The sequence below is a fragment of the Zingiber officinale genome, chromosome 3B, assembly GCF_018446385.1.
Source record: "Zingiber officinale cultivar Zhangliang chromosome 3B, Zo_v1.1, whole genome shotgun sequence".
NCBI classification, from domain to species: domain Eukaryota; kingdom Viridiplantae; phylum Streptophyta; class Magnoliopsida; order Zingiberales; family Zingiberaceae; genus Zingiber; species Zingiber officinale.
In genome coordinates this window covers 124,226,519-124,244,025 of record NC_055991.1, presented here as the reverse complement: position 1 = coordinate 124,244,025, position 17,507 = coordinate 124,226,519, and the positions used below count along the sequence as shown (strand labels likewise).

The following is a 17,507-nucleotide window of genomic DNA, read 5'->3' as shown; positions in this document are numbered from 1 at the left end:
ACGTCGCCGCTCGACGGTCTTCAAGCCGGGGTTTTTATAGTCACCGGTTTCACTCTAGGGTTTAACGTTGGAGCTCGACGGTCTTCTAATAAAACTCAGACCCGACCGTCTGGCACGTGGTCTTCAACATCGAGTCGGTGCCTCGGATAATACACACCCGGCCGATCGACACGGGGTCTTCGACATCGAGCCGGTGGCTCGGATAATACACGCCCGGCCAATCGGCACTGGGTCTTCGACATCGAGCCGGTGGCTCGGATAATATACGCCCGGCCGATCGGTACGGGGTCTTCGACATTGAGCCGGTGGCTCGGATAATACACGCCCGACCGATCGGCACGGGGTCTTCGACATCGAGCTGGTGGCTTGGATAATACATGCCCGGCCGATTGGCACGAGGTCTTCGACATCGAGCCGGTGGCTCGGATAATACACGCCCGACCGATCGGCACGGGGTCTTCGACATCGAGCCCGTGGCTTGGATAATACATGCCCAGCCGATCGGCACGGGGTCTTCGACATCGAGCCGGTGGCTCGGATAATACACGCTCGGCCTATCGGCACGGGGTCTTCGACATCGAGCTGGTGGCTCGAATAATATACACCCGCCTGATTGGCACGGGGTCTTCGACATCGAGCCCTTGGCTCGGATGATACACGCCCGGCCGATCGGCACGGGGTCTTCGGCATCGAGTCGGTGGCTCGGATAATATACGCCCGGCCGATCGGCACGGGGTCTTCGACATCGAGCCCGTGGCTCGGATGATATACGCCCGGCCGATTGGCACAGGGTATTCGACATCGAGCTGGTGGCTCAGATAATATACGCTCGGCCGATTGGCAGTCTTCGACATCGAGCCGGTGGCTCGAATAATATACGCCCGGCCGATTGCCACGGGGTCTTCGGCATCGAGCCCTTGGCTCGGATGATATACGCCCGGCCGATCGGCACGGGGTCTTCGGCATCGAGCTGGTGGCTTGGCTAATGTACGCCCGGTCGATCGACACGGGAGTCCTTACTCTAGAAACTATGATAAATTCTATGACCGAAAGAGATTGTAACTGAAAAACTGACCTGCTGACCAGCAGAGGATCTGACTCAATTTCTAGACTCCCGAATAACCGTGGAGTGAGGAGGATACGATATACTCGTCGAAGCTCATCCAGGCCATGAGGATGGCGGAACTTTCCGAGTCGTCCGTCTTCAAGTTCCAGACCAGGTGCGTTCCCACAGACGACGACAATTTGATCCTGTCGGAAAGCTGAGAAGACGAACCTGCCGATATGACGTGTCTGGAAGGTTGACCGCATCCCCATGACCCAGAAGATGAGCTGTCTCCTATGTTGACCAAATCATCCGAAGTCTTCTGGTCAACAGTGCCTGTATCCAGTGACCGGGTTGCCCCGGTCTCTGGTACCTCGGTACTCGAGGCGAATCTCACAAATATATGAGCATCCGAATACAAATAACAAAATAGTGAAATAAATGCAAAAAAGGTACGGTGACGTACCCTGGCCCCGGGGGGGGCGCCCTCGGATGGATGGGTGAGCTGGTCATGGTGCTAACGAGCCGGATCTGAGAGCCGCGATATGGAATCCAGTATAGCAGGAATCCGAAAGGGTGGCACGCAGGCCGGATGTGATAGCGACTCGCAGGCTGAAATACGATACACACTAACGGCTCATAGGCCGGCTAGTAAAACGGCTCACAACCATAGTAATAATGCAGAGAGCAGAATATCACGGCTCGATGGCCGGAAAAAACAACCGATGTCCGGAGATACCGCGGTGGGCTGGATCTACGCCACAAGCAGTGGAGACAACAAATGTATAGCCCTCGGAGTCGACTGTCGGGACGCCGGAATCGACTGTAGGACTACTGGAAGAGGTGGTAGCGGCTGGGAGAGGAGGCGACGGCCGCTGTACAGTGGTAAACGTGGGAAGAGGCGGCGGTAGCCACTACAGACGGCGACTGGCGCTGGAAGAGGCGACTACCGGCCACTGTGATGGCCGCAGGTGGCGGCTCCGGCCACTAGAGGCAGCAGCGGTGGCTGTAGGAGGCGACGGCTGGGCTCCTGGACGATGAAGGCGTGGAGAAGAGAGAGAGAGAAAGAAAACGACGTCCAGAGCGGCTTCGTGCGTGAGGCGGTGGTGCAGCTCGTGAGGAAGCTACTAGCGGCGGGCTATGCACACGGTGACAGAGGTGCGGCAACCGACACTCGAGGATGGCGACGAAGGAGGGAGCAGAGTCGGCGACGGCTAACCCTAGCGAGCTCCCCATTTCCTCCCCTGGCGGCGGCCCCCCTCATCTCGCCCTGTGAACAGTGCTTAAAAGCACTCAAAACCCTAAATGCGCCCCAAGACAAAAATGCCCTTATCCCTCTCATTAATCCCTCTCTTGCCCCAAACTATTTCCGGATCAACATCTAATATTACCAAACTTAAATTTCATATATTCTATCTTTACTCTAAGCCTAAAACATTTCACTTTCAGTGTTTAATGTCAAGATTTAAATTCATCATTTACTCCTTCATATGTCTCATCTTACAAAATAATGTCATCTGTAAACAACATTCACTATGGTATCGTGTCTTGGATGTATCCAGTGAGTTCATTGATTAGATTAAAAAGATAAGGACTTATAGCTGATCATTGATGTAATCTTATCTTTATAAGAAATATTTCGGTTAATCTGCCTAAAGTCTTCACTCTTATCATTATATTCTTATACATATCTTTAATTAGTTCAATATATGTTATGTTAACACATCTCTTTTTTAGAATTCTCCATATAATTTTTTTTAAGATTCTATCATAGTTTTTTTTAGGTCAATGAATACCTTGTATATATCCTGCCTTTGTTCCTAATACTTTTCAATAAGTTTTCTGTGAAGATGTATAACTTCTATTATCGACCTTCCAAATATGAATCCAAATTGATTTTTAGTTACCATAGTCTCCTTTTTTTAATTTTTTTTTCTATTATACTTTCCCAAAATTTTATAGTATGTCTCATTAGTTTAATAACCCTATAGTTTGTATAATTTTGTAAGTCTCCTTTATTTTTATATAAGGGACCTAGAATACTTATCCTCCATTAATCAGATTCTTTTATTTTTAATGTCAAGTTAAATAATTTTATAAGTCATTCAATGCCTCTTTTGCCCTTCTATTGTATTTCATTTTCGATATAAGCGTTCAAAAGTTTTATTTTTTACTTCATTTGTTGCTTTCTTAGCCTTTTTTTGGCAACCATATATGCTTTTAAAAAATTTCTCGTTCTTATCTTACTATTTTATTAAGAATCTACCTCAATTATTAACTAATTTTGGTAAGCACAAAATGAAATTACGTTAATGTCCTTTTTTATTTTCACACCAAAAATAATTTCAAGGTTTGTTAGTAATTTCCACAAACACATCAATCAGTGATCTAGAATTCAAGACTCAGTTGCGGTGTATTGTTGGAAAATTTTCTCATTAATCAATCAGTGATCTAGAGTTTGAGACTCTGCGATGTATTATTGGAAAATTTTCTCATTAATCAATCAATGATCTAGATTTCGAGACTCAGCTGCGGCATATTATTGAGAATTTTTTTCATTAATCAATTAGAAATCTAGAGTTCTCTTTAGTCTCATATCTTAGAATTGACAACACTGCGAGCAGAGAAACTTCTATAAATACCTTGGGCCAATGATGTTAGAAAACATACTTTTCTCAACTTTTTAGCTAAGATCAAGTATAATATTAAATTAATTTTTTATAAGAGGGAGTCCATTACAGTAGCTTGCTGTTGGGATTCTTGAGTGTCAACCTATAGCATTGCATTATTACATGGATCTGGCACACCCTTACCCAATTTATGGGAGGCCTTTTGGCTAAGATTAAGTGTAGTGTTATTATCAGTTTAATATCTTATATAAAGAATTAAATTATTTTTTTATGAAGGAGAGTTCGTTACTCGCACGCATCCATGTATTATATTACATACGCAACCAAGGGCAGAGCCACGTATAACTTTGGTGGGGCAATTGCCCACCTCAATTTTTTGTATGTACCTCTAGAAGCGTATAAAATTATAAAAATATAAAGTCTTGCCCCACTAAAAAAATAAAAGTAGGGGCAATACTTACAAATTAAAACTATTTTCTATATGCAATTCTTCTTCCCTCAGATCTCTCCCTACATTACCCCATCTAGTATAAGGGGCCTTGGTCACGCAACGCGTGTGCACAATCGCTAGTAAATATAATGTCTTATAGGTTGTTCATTTTTCTTTCACTTTCTTTTGTAATTTCTCATTCTATCACCAAGATTCTTTACTTGATGGTGCATGTCTCTTTGACTCACCGAGTACACTCTTGTCTACTATTTTTAACTTTGATATCATCTTATTTCATATCATATTTGAGTCATCGTATATTTCTCCTAATATTTATATTTCTTGTTGGGACACTTTTGAGCTAGAGGGGAGGGTGAATAGCTATTCTTGCTCACTTTCTCGCTTCATAGATGTTATTACAGTGGATAAACTTGAATTGATAAACTCACCAATGCTAACACTAGGATTTACTTGGTATCCACCTCAAAAAGAGATGACTAATCCAAGGATCTACACTAAGCACACTTTCCACTATCAAAAACACTCCTTAAAAATAATCCAGAGGTGGAGAAACCTCTTACAACTCACACAAGTGATATAACTATAGGATTGAAAAGAATGCTAGAGGGGGGTGAATAGCGATCGTCGAATATTCGAATTAAAACTAAGTTACATAGCAGAAAATGGAAGAAACAAACAACACTAGCATAAGTTGGTTTTACTTGGTTCGGAGCTTTCAACGACTCCTACTCTAAGATCTGCACTCTTCGAATGCTTTCGTTGAGCAATCTACTAATAGTTTATAAAAATGTGTTACAAGATAAGTACAAGAACTAAACAACAAGGTTACCGAAAACAAGGATAATATGAAAATCTGAGTCACCAGTTGTTGGAGGAGCTTCACAACATCGCAGAAGATTTTTTGGAGCACCGAGCAAGAAGAAAACTTGTCGCAATTGTTGTTCTGAAGCTCCAGGTTGAAGGCCTTTAAATAGGTTCATTCCGGGCATCGGGACCACATGGCTCGGCCAATCGACGCGCTCTAGGTCAGCTTGTGGATGATTTTTTGGGTCCGGGTGCCTAGATCGAGTCTGGGTGCTCGGACCCATCAGGTCTTTTCACTAGTTGTCAGGTCCGCTGATCCAACTGGATTTCTTGCGGTTGTCAGGTCCCGCATATCCAACCAAACTTCTCGCCAGATATTAGGTCCCGTGGACCTATCTGGACTTCCCACCAGCTATCAGGCTCGTAGACCTAACTAGATTTCAACTTGGTGTAAAGTCCCTCAAACCAGTCAACTCCTGCACAGTTGGTAGAGTAGTTAGACAAACAACACTTCTAACTTTAACCTATTTGTCATACATCAAAATTAGATTATTAGTGTAACATGCACCAACAATCTCCTCCTTTTTGATGTAATAACAACCTAGGTAAAAGTTAGAAAAAAATGTAATAAAGAAATAAAGCATAAAATATTTAAAGTGAGTAGATTTTTCTAACCTAACCCACTATCCTCCCCCTTTGGCATACATTAAACAAGATAAATGTATAGAACATAAATAAAGATTTAGCAAAGAGGATTTTTACAACCCTAGCTCTTCAAGCATGTTTAAATAAGTTTTAATAAACTACTTAAGAAAAATTACAAGTAAATGTTCCAGATTCATTTAAGGGAGGAGTAAATATTTTCAAGAATCGCAAGTAAATTTTCAAAGATAATATTAAAAATATTCTAAAGTTTTTTTCAAAATAATTTCTAAAGATTTACTAGTAAGATGTCAAACCAGAAATTTTTCTAAGTAAAAAAGTTCCAACAAATATATTTTTTAAAAGTAATTTTTAAAGAAAATTTCTAAGTAATATTTTCAAAAGAATTTTTTTGAAAAATCTTCTGAGGAAACATTTTTGAAATAAAGTTTTTGGGAAAAAAAATTCTAAGTAATTTTCGAAGAGAAGATTTTCAAATCAATTTTCAAAGAAAAATTTACAAAGTAGGTTTGAAAATGTCCAATTCTTTAATATTTTTCTAGGGAGTTATTTGTAAAGTACTTGCTAAGAAAGATTTTCTATGAAAAATTTAAAGTACTTTTTAAAGAAATAACTTTTTAACTCTAATTTTTAAAGTACTAAAAAATACAAGAAAATTTTAAAATAATAGTACTATATATATATATATATTTAAATTGTCTAAATAAATCCTTCCCCTTATTCTGATAACATTTAAGAAAGTGATCATTCAATTTTCAATATGTCTAACCGTTAGTTACTGACTAGTTATACAAAGGATAGCAGTTGATCCGGTGGTTAGAACAGGGAACCCCTATTTTGAGGGGTCAACGCCCCGCGGAAATCAAAGGGCCAGTTGGGCGACCGGAGAAGGATGGGCCGGCCGGGAGGCCGGGACCTCCCGGCCGGCCGACCGAGGAATATCTGACGGTAAAAGGCACCCCGGCGGGAGTCGGGGTTCCGACGCTCAGTGGAACAGTAGCAAGGAGCCGAGCGGAAGGCCTAAGAGAAGGTGATATACTGTTAACAGTCCTTACATAGCACCCTACCGAAATTCTCCCCAGCATATCGAAGTAAATGGCAGTCCGGACGGGAGGGGAGTTCCGTCCGGCCAGGGCGTGAGATGAGGTCCGTCCGGCCGGCGCGTGAACTCCCCGTCCAGCCGGACGGACGGACGTCCCGACCTGTGGTGGGTAGAGATGGACAAGAACCTGACAACGAGGTGTTCTGTTGTCCCATCAAGGACATACTCGGACTGTAGCAGTATGGCGTCAGGTAAGCTTTTTGACAGACACATACCGAGGTATGGGTTGCGGACACGTATGCACCTCGGTGGACGTGCAGGAGCTCTTTCACCGCTCTATATAAAGAGTCGCATACTTCGCCGGAGGTACGCGTTCAACACCTCTGGAGCCACTTTCTTCACTGTTTGCTTGCCTGACTTGAGCGTCGGAGGGTCGCCGCCGGGAACCCCTTCCCGGCCCGACTTCTGTGCAGGTTCGCCGGAGGTTCGTGCAACCAGTCGAAGATCCACGTCAGCAGCCGGGAGCGCCACGTGCCCAGCGTCCGTTGATTCAGCATTCGGACAGGATCAATTTGGCGCCGTCTGTGGGAACGCTCCTGCATCCGAACGGAAACAATGGACGAGGCTGGACGACAACACACAGTGACACTTTCGACGGAGGAACTCGACGCTCTGGTCGAATTGAGGGCCGCCAAGCTTGTGGAGCAAAAACAGAAAGCAGCAGCCGAGCGGCCGGAACAGCAAGCAACGTCAGCGTCTGGTGGTCGAGCGGAAGCACAACCGGCTACCGTTGCATTTCATCGAGCCCTATTCCGCACCCCCGAAGCCGCAGCAACTCATAGAGATCGGGGATCTTCTTCGGATGAAATGCCTAGACGGGATGATAGAAAAGGAAAAGCCCCCCATGGACTCATCGCCCGAGCGGATTAATCGGCAATTTTCAGAGGCTATTCTACAAGACCCTCTGCCCAAGCACTACGTACCTCCGACGATCGGCGAATACAATGGGACAACCTACCCGGATAATCATCTGGGCAAGTTTGATAACACGGCAACCCTGCATCAATACACAGATGGAGTGAAGTATCGGGTTTTTCTTACCAGTCTCTCGGGATCGGCTCAACGGTGGTTTCGGAGACTGCCGGACGGATCCATCACCAGCTTCAAAGACTTCCGAACGGCCTTCCTCCACCACTTCGCCAGCAGTCGGCGCTACCAGAAAACTAGCGTTAGTCTGTTTGCCATCAAACAGGAAGCCCGCGAATCGCTCCGAGCTTGCATCCAGCGGTTCAACAAAGTGGCCATGGACATTCCAACGGCCACCTCGGAGACCATGATGAATGCCTTCACACAAGGCCTCGTGGACGGGGATTTCTTCCGATCGCTCATTCGGAAGCCGCCCCGAGACTACGATCACATGCTACACCGGGCCAACGAATACATCAACGTGGAGGAAGCGCAAGCGGCCCGGAAAAAAGAAACTCCAGCCGAGCGGGCTCCCCCTGTCGAACGGAAGCCGCACGCTGCTCATCAGCCACCCAGAGGACCACGGGCCGAAACAATTCATGCTCATCCAAGACCTCATGTTCAAGAAGTAGCAGCCGAGAGGTCGGGACCTCCCGGCCGGCCGACCGAGGAATATCTGACGGTAAAAGGCGCCCCGGCGGGAGTCGGGGTTCCGACGTTCAGTGGAACAGTAGCAAGGAGCCGAGCGGAAGGCCTAAGAGAAGGTGATATACTGTTAACAGTCCTTACATAGCACCCTACCGAAATTCTCCCCAGCATATCGAAGTAAATGGCAGTCCGGACGGGAGGGGAGTTCCGTCCGGCCAGGGCGTGAAATGAGGTCCGTCCGGCCGGCGCGTGAACTCCCCGTCCAGCCGGACGGACGGACGTCCCGACCTGTGGTGGGTAGAGATGGACAAGAACACCTTCTGACAGCCGTCAAGTCCTATGGCTAGGCCATGCTCCAAGTCTGACAACGAGGTGTTCTGTTGTCCCATCAAGGACATACTCGGACTGTAGCAGTATGGCGTCAGGTAAGCTTTCTGACAGATACATACCGAGGTATGGGTTGCGGACACGTATGCACCTCGGTGGACGTGCAGGAGCTCTTTCACCGCTCTATATAAAGAGTCGCATACTTCGCCGGAGGTACGCGTTCAACACCTCTGGAGCCCACTTTCTTCACTGTTTGCTTGCCTGACTTGAGCGTCGGAGGGTCGCTGCCGGGAACCCCTTCTCGGCCCGACTTCTGTGCAGGTTCGCCGGAGGTTCGTGCAACCAGTCGAAGATCCACGTCAGCAGCCGGGAGCGCCACGTGCCCAGCGTCCGTTGATTCAGCATTCGGACAGGATCAACAGTGTTCACTTGATTAGTCAAGTTAAGCAAGATTTGATCCAGCTCATCGTTTACAAAGAAGGATTGCTTAACTTGATCACTATATTTTGCTATTTTACGTCCAAACTTATGTTGATACACTAATATAAGCATTTGAAGTCCAGGCAAGAGGCCTACGCATCTCACGTTATTCTATGTTTATGAATACACAATCAAGGTAGACCTACTATCTTTGTGAGATGCTTGTTTCTTATATCTATATGTCCATACTTTCTATGGATTTGATCTAGACTAAGGCTAAAATAATTTTTCAACACTAGAGAAATAAATTTTTTTAAAAACATAAGTAAATAATTTTCTTAGAATTTACAAATTATTAGAAATTTGTCAAAGAAAATCCTAGTCTATCATGCACATTCTCAGTTATCTTCGTAAACTACTGAATTCATATTTAGGTAGTGGTTTGGTGAAAATGTCAGTCAAATTTGACTTAAACTCAACATAGTTGAGTTCAATATCTCCTTTGATGATGTGATCTCTAATAAAGTGATGCTTTATTTCAATATGTTTGGTTCTTGAATGGTGCACTGGATTTTTGGTTAAGTTAATTGAGCTGATGTTATCAATATAGATTTTTATATTTTTATATTCCAAGTTAAAGTCTTTTAATGTGTGCATCGTCCATAATAATTGTCCTACACAATCACCTATTGCTATGTATTCAGTTTTAGTAGTAGATAAAACAACACAGTGTTATTTTTTACTAAACTAGCTGACAAGTGATGGTCCAAGTTATTTGTATCCACCACTTGTACTTTTACGATCTAGTTTACAGCCGGCATAATCGGAGTCAGAGTAACCAATTAATTCAAAATTGGGTATTCTGGGGTACCATATTTCTACATTTATTATACCTTTTAAATATCTAAATATTCTTTTTTACATTAGTTAAGTGAGATTCTTTAGCACAGGTTTGGTATCTAGCACACATACTAACTGTAAATAAAATATCAAGTCGGCTTGTAGTTAGGTATAAAAGGATGCCTATGACACTCCTATAGTATTTTAGGTCTATGGGTTTTCCATTTGGGTCACTATCTAAGATTGTGTTAGTTGTCATTGACATTTTTAATTCTTTGGTATTTTCCATTCCAAACTTTTTAAGTAATTCTTTAATATATATTTTTTGGTAAACATAATTTCCTTCATTAGTTTGTTTAATCTCTAATCCTAAAAAATAAGTTAGTTTACCTATAAAGCTCATTTCAAATTCTTGTTCCATTAAAATTATAAATTCTTGTAAAAATTATGAGTTGGTTGAGCTAAAGATTATGTCATCTACATATACTTGGGCTATAAAGATATCTTATTTAACTAATTTTATAAATAAAATTGGATCAATTTGACCTTGGGCTATAAAGGCCTTTCATACCGGCCTTAGGTGCTTGTTTAAAACCATATAATACTTTCTTGAGTTTAAAGACAAGGTAAGGATTATCTATATTTTCAAACTCAGGTGGTTGCCCTACATAAATTTATTCTTTTATTATCCCATTTAGGAAGTCAGATTTAACATCCTTTTAATAAAGCTTAAAACCTTTATGGGCTGCTGTTACGCTTCCGCAAGTGTACGGATTCGTCATCAGTAATAAAAATATCGATTCCACAGGGACTGGCTATAAGCACTAGCATTCACTCACTTATGGTTAGCTAGACTACCAACGGTCTTGATCAAGCTAAGGGAAAAGAAAGGTCGAGGGAGAGAGTCGAGAGTCGCTAGGTCGAAATATTCACTTGGTGATGAGGAGTTCTAGGGGGTCGGTTTCATCATGGTAGTATTGATGTATCTCGGTTTATCTTACTCTCGCTGTTCTTATTCCTGCTATTGTCGGAAGCTAGGTAGGTATTCTCAAGCGTCAGAATCGGGCAATGTCCTAAGAAGTCTTGTCACGGTTTACCCCTGTCACTAGGGCACCTCGGCAAATCTTGAAGACATAACTCTAACTGGTAGATTAAGAATAGTGAGTAGAGCTAAGTCTGGTCTCTCGCTCCCTTAGAGAGAATCTGCCTTCCTCTCAAGGAGCTATCCTAAATGTCCGTGAACGGGTTACCCCTGTTACTAGGGCCCCTTGGGTGTACGATCTAGATGTAATCCTCTACTAGGCTGACAAGTTCTTCTCAATCAAAAGTAAGCAATTAACAATTGAAACAAAGCATGAAAGTTCATCCAACAAGTATAAACACAATTCAAGTTTTACATCAATCCGTACCACGACTACTCCCTAATTCCAGAACAAGGGATCTACTCCATGAATGCTAGAGAGATATCCGAAAATATAGTATAGACAAACATACAATTCTCAACAAGTAAGAAGGAATATACTTATCGGGTGTCGAAGAGTGGCCTTCGGATCCAACTCTTAGCTTCTGAAGTCGATGTGGTGGTGGAAGTTCGCTGAACGACCACTACAAGAAAAAAGTTAATAGACAACGCTTTTAAAACGTTGTCTATGTGCCTGAAAAAGCGTTGTTAAAAGCACTGTTGTTAAAAGTCTGCTCAACGACAAGGCTTTTAAAGCGTTGTCGTTTGCAGCGAAGACAACGCTTTTACAACGCTTTAAAAGCGTTGTTGTTTTTTGCAAAGACAACACTTTTTGCGATGCTTTAAAAGCATTGTCATTTTAAAGAAAAAAATAAAAAAAATTATTTAAAAATCATTATTTTTATATTTACGAAACTATTATTTTTCTTTTACCATGTCCGGATTTGAATTTTACATATAATCAGCTCAGCTAATGATTTCAAACTCATACCAAAATAATAGAATTCTGACATTGAAATAATATTAGTATTTACATGAGAAGCTAGTAAATATCAAAATTAACACTAATTCTATTTCAAAGTAGATAGTGATATTCACATTTAAAATAAAAGAGCACAAAATAACTAGCCGACCTCGAAGCCAACAATCTGTTTACTTCTACTAGCTACACTAAAAAATTATTATCAGCTTGAGAACGGGACAAAACAGTACAATAATTACTAGCACAATACTGAAGAAGTAGCTTGTCTTTCTCGATCTATTACAGGAATAAGCAATTGGATTTTGTCTAGGATCTTTGTGAGCTTTGAACAGATTGAACAGTTGGCCTGAAATATAAACAAAAAATTACAGTCAATAGTTTGAACCAAAAAATTACTTCTACTAGCTATTTTCTATAAATGAACCAAAACTCATTACTCAGAAATGAAATGCTTGCAGAAAGAAAGAAAGAAAGCTTACAGAAATGCAATGTTTCTTCAAACTGCAGAAAGAAAGCTTGCAAAAATGAAACGCTTTCTTCTCTGCAAACGCTGTCTTGCAAAAAACACTGTTGTTGCAGAAATGCAACGTTTCTTCAAACTGCAGAAAGAAAGCTTGCAGAAATGCAACGTTTCTTCAAACTGCATTCTAAAATGCAATTTCTAATATGCTAAGAAAGTTTGCAATTTCTCCATTCTAAAATGCATACAGTACAGTATTTCTTCATTCTAAAATGCATACATTATTTGCAGAAAGAAAGCTAAAATGAAACGTTCTTTAGAATATGAGTTTAACCAATAGTGGAAAATTGCCAACTTCCTAAGAAAAGCTTGTAGAATTTTTAGTTTAACATGCTTGATAGGCTTAAAGCTTGCATATCTATTAAAGCTTGTAGAATTGTCACAGTTGGTGCATATCTCTTTTGCATATCTATCGAGGACTTTTGGCAGAAAAACTTTGTTAGATTTCTTGACCACAACGTGGGATCGAAGGAATTCCTTCTTGGCTTTCTCCAGCTCCTCTGTCACATTCTTGGCACTGTAGACTCTTAGCTGCAGCAAGATTGAATGAGTGTGTGAATTTATATCTTGAATGACATGAGCAAGCGAGCGAAGTGAAAAAGATGATTACGATGGGGTCCGAGGAAGCTCCGGTGCAGATTGCAAAGAAAACAAGGGGATGGCAACTAGGGAGACCCATTTTGGACCAGATAAGCTGCTTGTCTTCCCCAGATTTCTTCCTCGTAGCATTTGAGAGTATAGTTTCAAGCCACTGATGAAGAGAGAAGACAGTGATGTGGCTAATGAGTGATCAGACCAAACATACAATTTCAGATTAGATCAATAACGACAGTTAGAAGTTATTGGCACGACGAAGTTGATGATAAAGAATATTGAATTTCTAATCATACAAATTAAGATCATACACGACCCATCCGAGATGTCCGACAACCCAAAATGGAGTACTCAATGCAGTTGGCAGTAATGACTTGCCCTCCAATATTATATGCAGCCTGAAAATGCACAGAAATGAATCGGGTGCAAAAAGAAAAAAAGACATAAAATGGTGTTTGCACTTTTTGGTGATTCCATGAATGGTTCACACGATATTTTGAATAGATGAAATATGGATATGTGCTTCGAATTCTAAAGTAGACATTCAATTCTGTATTTTTAGAAAGAGAAACTCATTTTAATGGGCATATTCTAAGAATTGCATCACTATTTTGAGGAAATCTAATCTAGGAAAAGTAACTTCTGCTTGAAAATTGCACTGAGAGTTGAAAACAAACCATATACAGAAACAATGTATATTGCAATGCAGAAAGCACATATTGATGCTTAAGTTATATTTTAAGCAAAGAATGAAACGGAATGCTATCTTGCTTGTGATCTAATGCTTACAATCTAAGCGTTAGCAATTAAGCTCAAGGAATATCAAAATAGGAAAGAAACTTGAGTATGGTTCTATGAAGAAGTGCGTCTTTCAATACCTTATTAAACAAAGCAACATCTCAGAGAACTATTTGGAACCCAAGTTCCTTCTCCACGATCGTAAGCACCTCCTTAACCTGTGATCCCAGAAGCATGGTTACTGTCTTCCATCAAAGCTATGGAATTGAAAAATCAAAACTTTTCCATAATCAAATTTAAGAACATGCATTTCTAATTACTCAGTCATTTCAACAAACAGTTTGCGACCGCTAGGGCAAAAAGAACAAGACTAATCGATCAAGTTGTAAATCCAGCAACCTTGCGCTTGTGCGATGGGGAGTCACCGTTGAGAACCAACAGGATGCGGCAATTGCCTCCGCTGGGCGTCGAGACAACTCTCTCGTCGCGCCAGCCCTGTGCATCAAAATTAAGCAATCTAGAGAACAAGGACGAAATGGAAACAGAGAACAGATCGAAGCAATTGGACTGATCTTGAACCGAATTCCTTTGTAGTACTTCTTATGGAAATCCCCGTGGAGCTTCTCGTCCGACTCGTCCCCGGGGGCGTACATCATCCCGCAGACGGAGCAGGAGCGGAGGAGGAAGTCCGACTGCCCTAATTTGAGATGGTACTGCGCGTAGCTCCTCTTCTTGTTGAGCATCCTGGAGCTCCTCTTCTTGTTGACGGAGAGGACTTCTTGTTGACGGAGAGGACTTCGGAGGGGAGGTTCACAGAGAGGGGTTCGTCGGAGAGGGGTTTGCCGGAGAGAAGTTGGACGGAGAGGGCGTGAGAGGAGGAGTTGGATGGAGAAGGCGAGAGATGAGAAGTCGTGAGAGGGGTTCGGGAGGTTTTCGTAAGATAGGTGGGTGCGAGCGAGTGAAACCTAAGGGGTTTTCAACTCCTTACTTAATCCAACGGTGTGTATCATTCTAGATTTAATTTAGATGAGAACTTGACAATAAACAACACTAAAAAAATGGTAATAGACAACGCTTTTTAAGAAGTGTTGTCATTGACTCACAAAAATCACTAAAAGACAACGATTTTAAAAAAAGCGTTGTCTATTAGTAAGAAAATATAGATATAGACAATGATTTTCACTAAAAGCATTGTTAAAAAAAAAATAACAACGCTTTTTAAAAAAAGCGTTGTCTTTTAAGTGTTGTAAAAACCCAATTTTCTTGTAGTGGACGGTCTAAAGCGGCGTAGAATTGCTCCAAGATCTTTTTCTCCCTGACGGCTCACCTCCCCCTGGCAAAAAGGGTTAAAACCCTTATATAGCCTTAGGGTTTGGCTGCGGCGGCATGGCCGTGTAAGTGTGGCAAGGCTGTGCCCTTCTCCGGTTCTGTGCGTGACTGCACGGTCGTGCAGGGTCGTACGACCGTGTAGCCCTTGGGCTCTGTCTCTTGGGGCACGGCCGTGCAGGGGTGCACGACCGTGCAAGTCTCCTTCTCTGCCTAGGGTGGCACGACCGTGCAGGGTTGCACGACCGTGTGCCGACTGGCTGCTGTTTTGGTCGCACGGTCATGTAGGATTGCATGGTCGTGTGTTCTTCCTCTCCTGTTTGGCCACACGGTCGTGCAGGGTCGCACGACCGTGTTGTCTGGTTGGTTCCGGTGCATCAATACTCTCCGTTCAAGCTCCAAATATCTTTCCTGTCAACAAAAAATCAAACAAAGAGCAAATATCCGAAAAAACAATAGATATGATGAATACAAGATAAAAGATGTGATCATGTGAAGAATATATGTGCATAAGTCAAGTGAATGTGCGCTAAAACATGCGTAGAAGGTCATAACATTTGCGCACATCACACCCCCAGACTTGAACCTTTGCTTGTCCTCAAGCAAAATGCTACAAACTATGTTCATGAACTCCTATAGTGTTTCATAATCCTTAGTGCATTCGCCTAACTCTATCATCTAGCTTCACTGATAAGCATGACTGTGGAGTAACCTAAGTATGACCTAAACATAAGTCCTCTATGCTCGATGCAGTAAGTAGCTCAAGCTCTTCAAGTTTTCATTCTCTGTCCTAGTTAAGTCGTCATACAATTGAGTTCCTAATATTCCCGGTGATAGACACTTACCTGCCACACACTTGGTTTGTTTTCCTTAAATTACACAAGGTCTCAAAGGGTACTTCTCGGAATCAAGAGAAATGTAACATTCATTTCCCCAGTAACCTAACTCAGTCTCAAAGGGGTGAATTGTTAGTTTCCACTCACGATAACTATTTTTTATCCCTTATTATTATTATTATTATTATTATTATTATTATTATTATTTTTATATAGTGTTATAGAGTAGCACTTATTACACATGCGATGCATATGTTGGGATTTAGATTTTTTCGAATGAGCTTCTATGATCCGAGATTATCCAGTAACCAAAATGTAAATAAGGAATCACCATGGGAACACAAGTACTAAATAATTTGGATGAATCATAACTATTTCAAAAGTATGTCTACCATTCAAGCTTAAGTGCTTAAGTGTAGTGAAAATAAGTCCTTAAGGTTAGGCCAAAAACTTATACCGAACTCCGTACAATACTTAGCTTATTTCATGCTACTAAAGATAGAAAAAGGAGATACACTAAACATACTAACACAATCTGGACCATTCATGAACTAAGAAAATACTAGACATTTTGCTATTGGACAAGTGGTCGAAGAAGTAGACGGTTGATGTTCTCAAATAATGTGCAAACAGAAACAAATAAAATGCAAATAGATAAAACTAAACTAAACAGATAAAAGAAAGCAAATAACATATGCAAAAACAAAAGAAAGACTCTCAACCAGACTCAGGTTGTGCAACAACACCCCCCCCCCCAGACTTAAACTTTTCATCGCCTCGATGAAATCAATATAGTGGCGGGGTGGGGGATAAGGATGTAACGCCCGCCCCTCCTGCTAGTAGGGCGGGGTTACTTTACTTAACCATTATTATTGTCAAAACATACATGCATATTAAAATTTCTTTCGAAAGTAAAACAGTAGGAATATCCTGAAGTCATGCGGGACAATAACATAATACACTTAATTCATGTCAACATAACAAAATAACATAAGCAGGTCTTTTTATTTATCTTAGCCTAGCCACCACCACACACATCTCCTTGCCTCTCCTTCAGCTCCCCTAGGTCATCCATTCTTTGTCTTTATCTACAGTACAAGGAAAGTAAGCTATAAGCACACAGGCTTAGTAAGATCCTTTCCTACTCACAAAATCCATATATCAAGCATAAACACATAAACATATAATCATGGAAATATGATCATCTAACATCATATGGTGAATACATAGCATCATAACATATTATCTCATAAAGAACATCATGGTATATCCTATCATAAATCATCATGTCATATAAATCATAAGGGCATAGCATGTCATATCATAAATCATAAAGAACATCATGCTATATCATATCATAAATCATCATGTCATATAAATCATAAGAGCATAGCATGTCATATCATAAATCATAAAGAACATCATGCTATATCATATCATAAATCATCATGTCATATAAATCATAAGAGCATAGCAAGTCATATCATAAATCATATCATGCAAGATGTCTTTTAAAACATGTATCATGTCATATGCAAGATGTCTTAAAACATATCATATAATACTTGAACATAATATCATCATGAGGGCCCGACTTGTACCACATACATACATAAATGTGTGCAATCCTTAGGACAGGGTAGCTAGCCCCGAACCTACTAGGGATCTAGGTCCATACTACGACCATCGACCTAGGGGCGTACTAAGGAGCCCA

General features: G+C 41.6%; 1 protein-coding gene, 1 non-coding gene and 1 pseudogene across 2 annotated transcripts; 2 read left to right on the top strand and 1 right to left on the bottom strand.

The window, feature by feature from the left end:
• The first annotated feature begins 3,711 nt into the window (after positions 1–3,711).
• On the top strand, positions 3,712–3,857 carry LOC121968704 (annotated as a pseudogene).
• Position 3,858: 1 nt separating this feature from the next.
• LOC121968723 lies at positions 3,859–4,047 on the top strand. Its single transcript, XR_006108270.1, has one exon. It is a non-coding gene; the product is annotated as a U2 spliceosomal RNA (small nuclear RNA).
• An 8,228-nt stretch (positions 4,048–12,275) lies between these two features.
• Positions 12,276–13,787, bottom strand: LOC122055186. The gene is made up of 5 exons (XM_042616567.1): positions 13,772–13,787; positions 13,205–13,291; positions 12,910–13,050; positions 12,520–12,830; positions 12,276–12,378 (listed from the first exon to the last, which is right to left on the bottom strand). The coding sequence occupies exons 2-5, from the start codon at positions 13,211–13,213 to the stop codon at positions 12,276–12,278; spliced, it is 564 nt and encodes a 187-aa protein (XP_042472501.1). The 5' UTR covers positions 13,214–13,291; positions 13,772–13,787.
• Positions 13,788–17,507: the final 3,720 nt, after the last annotated feature.

Excerpts from the sequence above, each read along its gene's own strand:
- LOC122055186 (XM_042616567.1), bottom strand. Across the intron at positions 12,831-12,909 it reads GAGCTTCCTCGGACCCCATC|CTAAGAGTCTACAGTGCCAA; the intron begins GTAATCATCTTT and ends ATCTTGCTGCAG. Across the intron at positions 12,379-12,519 it reads GCTTTCTTTCTGCAAATAAT|TTTGAAGAAACGTTGCATTT; the intron begins GTATGCATTTTA and ends TTCTTTCTGCAG.